The sequence below is a fragment of the Sinocyclocheilus rhinocerous genome, unplaced genomic scaffold (assembly GCF_001515625.1).
Source record: "Sinocyclocheilus rhinocerous isolate Xijiao unplaced genomic scaffold, SAMN03320098_v1.1 scaffold1309, whole genome shotgun sequence".
In the NCBI taxonomy this organism is placed as follows: Eukaryota; Metazoa; Chordata; class Actinopteri; order Cypriniformes; family Cyprinidae; genus Sinocyclocheilus; species Sinocyclocheilus rhinocerous.
Genome location: NW_015634493.1, coordinates 745,048 through 749,198, shown reverse-complemented (window position 1 = coordinate 749,198; position 4,151 = coordinate 745,048). Strand labels below are relative to the sequence as shown.

General features: G+C 37.0%; 1 protein-coding gene across 1 annotated transcript in view; it reads left to right on the top strand.

The window, feature by feature from the left end:
- The first annotated feature begins 484 nt into the window (after positions 1 to 484).
- Positions 485 to 4,151, top strand: part of LOC107745703 (transcription elongation regulator 1-like protein) — a 98,801-nt gene continuing 95,134 nt past the window's right edge. The window contains exon 1 of the mRNA XM_016559630.1: positions 485 to 673. Within this exon, the coding sequence (XP_016415116.1) occupies positions 485 to 673 (189 nt within the window). The remainder of the gene's footprint in view (positions 674 to 4,151) is intronic.

The following is a 4,151-nucleotide window of genomic DNA, read 5'->3' as shown; positions in this document are numbered from 1 at the left end:
TTAGTCCATGCGCATGCATGTGCTGCAGAATTTGGGAGGGGGAGCCTGTTTATTATGTTTCAGCGGGCATATGTTTTATTCATATTCTGATTCTCAAAGTACCCTAACATAATGAGTTTTGTATGTTTACAGCAAGATTGTCTGTACCCAAAGAACACATATCGCATACACATACTCTTATGGGGTTCTTTGAGTTTTGGCCATGCATTTAAATAATTAATTCATGCATAAATTACGGAATATGTACGGACAGTGGCCCAGTATGATAAAACCATCTATTTTTGTCAATCGGAGACGCTGGGGTGCGGATAAATGTGCGCTATCTTTTTTTTTTTTCCAGTGTCACTCCACGGACAGCTTCTTCAGTCTCCATCCATCCTTCTTTCGAGCTATATAGGATGCAGCAGGAATGATCCCGGTCCAGCGCTTTAAAGCTCAGCCTCAGCTGTGGCACGTGAGCGCCGAAGCTCCTCCGTGGCTCTGGATGGTCCCGAACACCTCCGGACTGTGTAGGGTGGGTTCTGCTCCTCCGGTGCTCATCTCCTCTCGCCCTCCTCCAGTGATTCAGACGGTCTCGGGATGGCAGCTGTCCTGCGATCCGTTTGTGCCTGTGATGCGCACTGCCGCCGCGGAACCAGCGACCATCAGTCAGTTCAGTCTGCCCAGTGTTCAGGTAACAGGGCTTCACTTTCTCTACTGAACATTTTATAGAGTTTAAAAGAGCTATTTATTGCAATTAATGAATGAATTAATTTATGATCCAGTACTGAAATATATGTATAAGGACCAAGTCTTGTTTCATAAAGGTTTCTTTCTCATCTCCTTGTTGCCACAGTTGCTTTTGGTTTGCTTACTGTGAATATTAAGGCTCTATTTCTGTAAAGGTACCGAATTGATAAATATATCAAATATAATGAATATGATAATACAGATAGCAATCTATAGAATATAGATAGTTACTTTTCAAAGACTATGCCTTCTATTATTAATCTGAACGAGAATTTCAGAATTTATGTAGATATTTGATATGGTGTGCATGACAATATGCAAGTGTATGTTTAATAAATCACATGCATCCGAAACATTTGCTTCTACCAAATCAAATGAAAAACATACTCCTAGGGGCTTCTTTTCACTATGACTTTGTTGAAAAGTTTTGTCCAAAAAAAACAAAAAAAAACAAGTTTTTGACTTTCTCTCTGGTGCTGCAGGGTTAGGCTTTAGGACATATATCTATGGAGTTACATAATGCCATTACGATGCTTTACAATTGTCCTTAAGGATAAGATTGTGTCCATAATATAGTTTATGCCTTTAATTTAAGTTCTGGCTGCAAATGTCCTGAAAATGAATTATTACTAGAGAATTTATCTGAACATAATGTTTAGATACAGTACTATTCAACTTATTACTCAATACCCTGTTGATTATTTGGATAAGTGAATGTCAGTAGTCAGTATTGAAATTGCTAAACAACAAATACTGCATGATCTCTCATTAAAGGCTTTAAGAAATCACCTTGATGCATTAAACACCCCAAGTGCCATTTTCTTTCCTGTGTTGATGTGATGACGTGTGATTTTGTATTGAAACAGGAATCTGGGGTAAAAAACTGAAGGGCTCATACTTTTTTAAAATAGCCAGAAGCCTTTAGTTTGTATCACAAACTAAAGAAATAAAGCAAATGTATACCCTGTTGAAAAAGATGAGTCATACATAGTTGTGGTCAATTTTTAAAGAAAAGACTATACATTTTACATGTGTAAAACTTGTAGGAGAGCATTTAGAAGATCTCAGAGGAAACAAACATTTACTGAAATCCACAAAACTTCAATGTGTATCTTATTTTGTTAAATGTATTATTTCCCACTTCTGAAGTCGCATTTATGAGTTTGTCGTGTTCAAGTGCTTTCTTGTTGGAAAGAATAGGAATCATGGAGGACACTAGGTTCATTTTTGCCAATTTCTTGGGGAAAAGCCAAAATGTATTAAACATATTTAATATCCAATGGATTTTAAAAAAAAAAGTATCATCCCATTCATTGACAAACATACAAACATTACCCACTCTATTGTATACATTCACATTTAGACAGTCATCTAGTCATCGAGTTTTGTTCAAATAAGTGCTGTTTTCATTGTGTAAAATACACACAAAATGCATCAAATGGTTATTTATATACAGTACGTATACATGACTGTAATGGCAAGAAAAATCTATGTATATGTTGTGGGGAAAATTAACTAATAAGTCACTAGAGCAATAGTTCTTGTAGTAAAAGCTTATGGTTCGCCCAATTCGGATATTAACATTATGTCAGAGTTTCCCAGTTGTAAATATGACTTGAGAGGCAATAAAAGGCAGCATAAATGGTTCTCTTTTTGGCCAAAGGTCAGAGGTCATACCCCGCAAATTATAGTATGCATGTGGTGAGTAATGGTTTGCCTACAACTAATCTTTTTTTTTTTTGTCAAAAATATTAGCTTTTTGTGTTATTAGCCAGTGATCCTATAGTACTTTGTGTTTAAAATGATATGCAGCTACCATTTGTGCAGTAAATGCAAATATATTGTAAACCACAGAACTAAGTTTAGTTCACATCACTAAGTTCAGTTTTAAATCACTGGCACAAAAAGAAAAAAAAAAGTACTCTTCATCTGAGCATTTTGACTCACTGTGATAATGAATTAGTCAAGTCAAGGTGCCTTTCTAATACAATGATTCAAGGTCTTCATTAAATCTTGAAACAATTTTATTTGAAGGACTGGCAGCTGCTAGAATATGCCTAATAATATGGCCAGGAAGGACTGAAATGTGCAGGGCAATATCTGATGTTGATAACATTTTATCAACATCACTTTTGGAGAACTGATGCCACTGTTAAAGCAGAAAATCTAAATTCTATGCATTACCTCCCTTCAGCTTCACTAGAGGTGCTGTGCTCAAGATGACCCTCACATGTGCAGTTGCTTCCCCCTCACGACTCAAACTCAGCGTGACATTTAATCTGTGTGCCGGGCAGAGGCATGATCACCACTGCTCCTCATCCCTGGCATTGAGAACTTTGTGATTTCACATCATTAAAGTGCCATTCAGAGGAGGCAGCAAGCATGAACTCAGTCGCACTGTACTGGAACCAGAGAGAGAGACAGAGACAGTGGGAGGAAAGAGTATATTATTTAAACAGAGACTTTGAGTTGCAGACAGTCTTCAGAAGCCTTTGATTGACTGCTACTGCAGAGAGGCATTGACGCAGAACCAAGCGTGATAGAACAGGATGTTATGCTGAACACAGAAGAAACGGATATACCGTAATCTGCAGAGAACTTTCCTAGCTTCAAAGTCAACATGTAATGATGTCCACAACCCCATTTGTTCTTGTAATATGATGTGATACTGAATATTATATTAAAGTACTGTATGAAAGGTGTTTTGGATCAGGAATGGGGTTTAAAAAGGCCAGTTTTGATTTCATATTGACTTGTTGTGTGCTTATACTGAGTTTGAAGGACAGCCAAAACATCCAACAATCAAGATAATCTTGAATACATGGCCGATGTCCACAACCCCATTTGTTCTTGTAATATGATGTGATACTGAATATTATATTAAAGTACTGTATGAAAGGTGGTTTGGATCAGGAATGGGGTTTAAAAAGGCCAGTTTTGATTTCATATTGACTTATTGTGTGCTTATAATGAGTTTGAAGGACAGCCAAAACAACAACATCCAACAATCAAGATAATCTTGAATACATGGCCTTCAGGTCATCACATTTTTACATTCTTGAAAATAAAAGATGGTCATTGCAGCCAAAATGGTTACACTGGTGAATCAATGAACCCAAACTCAGATAGTCTTGCACTATTAAGAATAAAGTTCCCAAACGTTTTGTGTATGTGTGTGAATTGTGAAGAACTTTTAAGAATTTTTTTCCATGCACTATAAATAACCTTTTTTTTTTTTTGGGGGTTTGGAAAGGCTTCATGGATGTTAAATGTTACTCATGGAACCGTTGGTGCCAATAAAAGAAGTCAGCAGTCATCTCACAGTACAGATCCGTTAAAGGGGTCCTATTATGCTCTGTTCCAGCTTTGATGAAGGTCCGCCTTCCGAAAAACAAAATGTGTTGTGATTGGTTAGCTGTCCC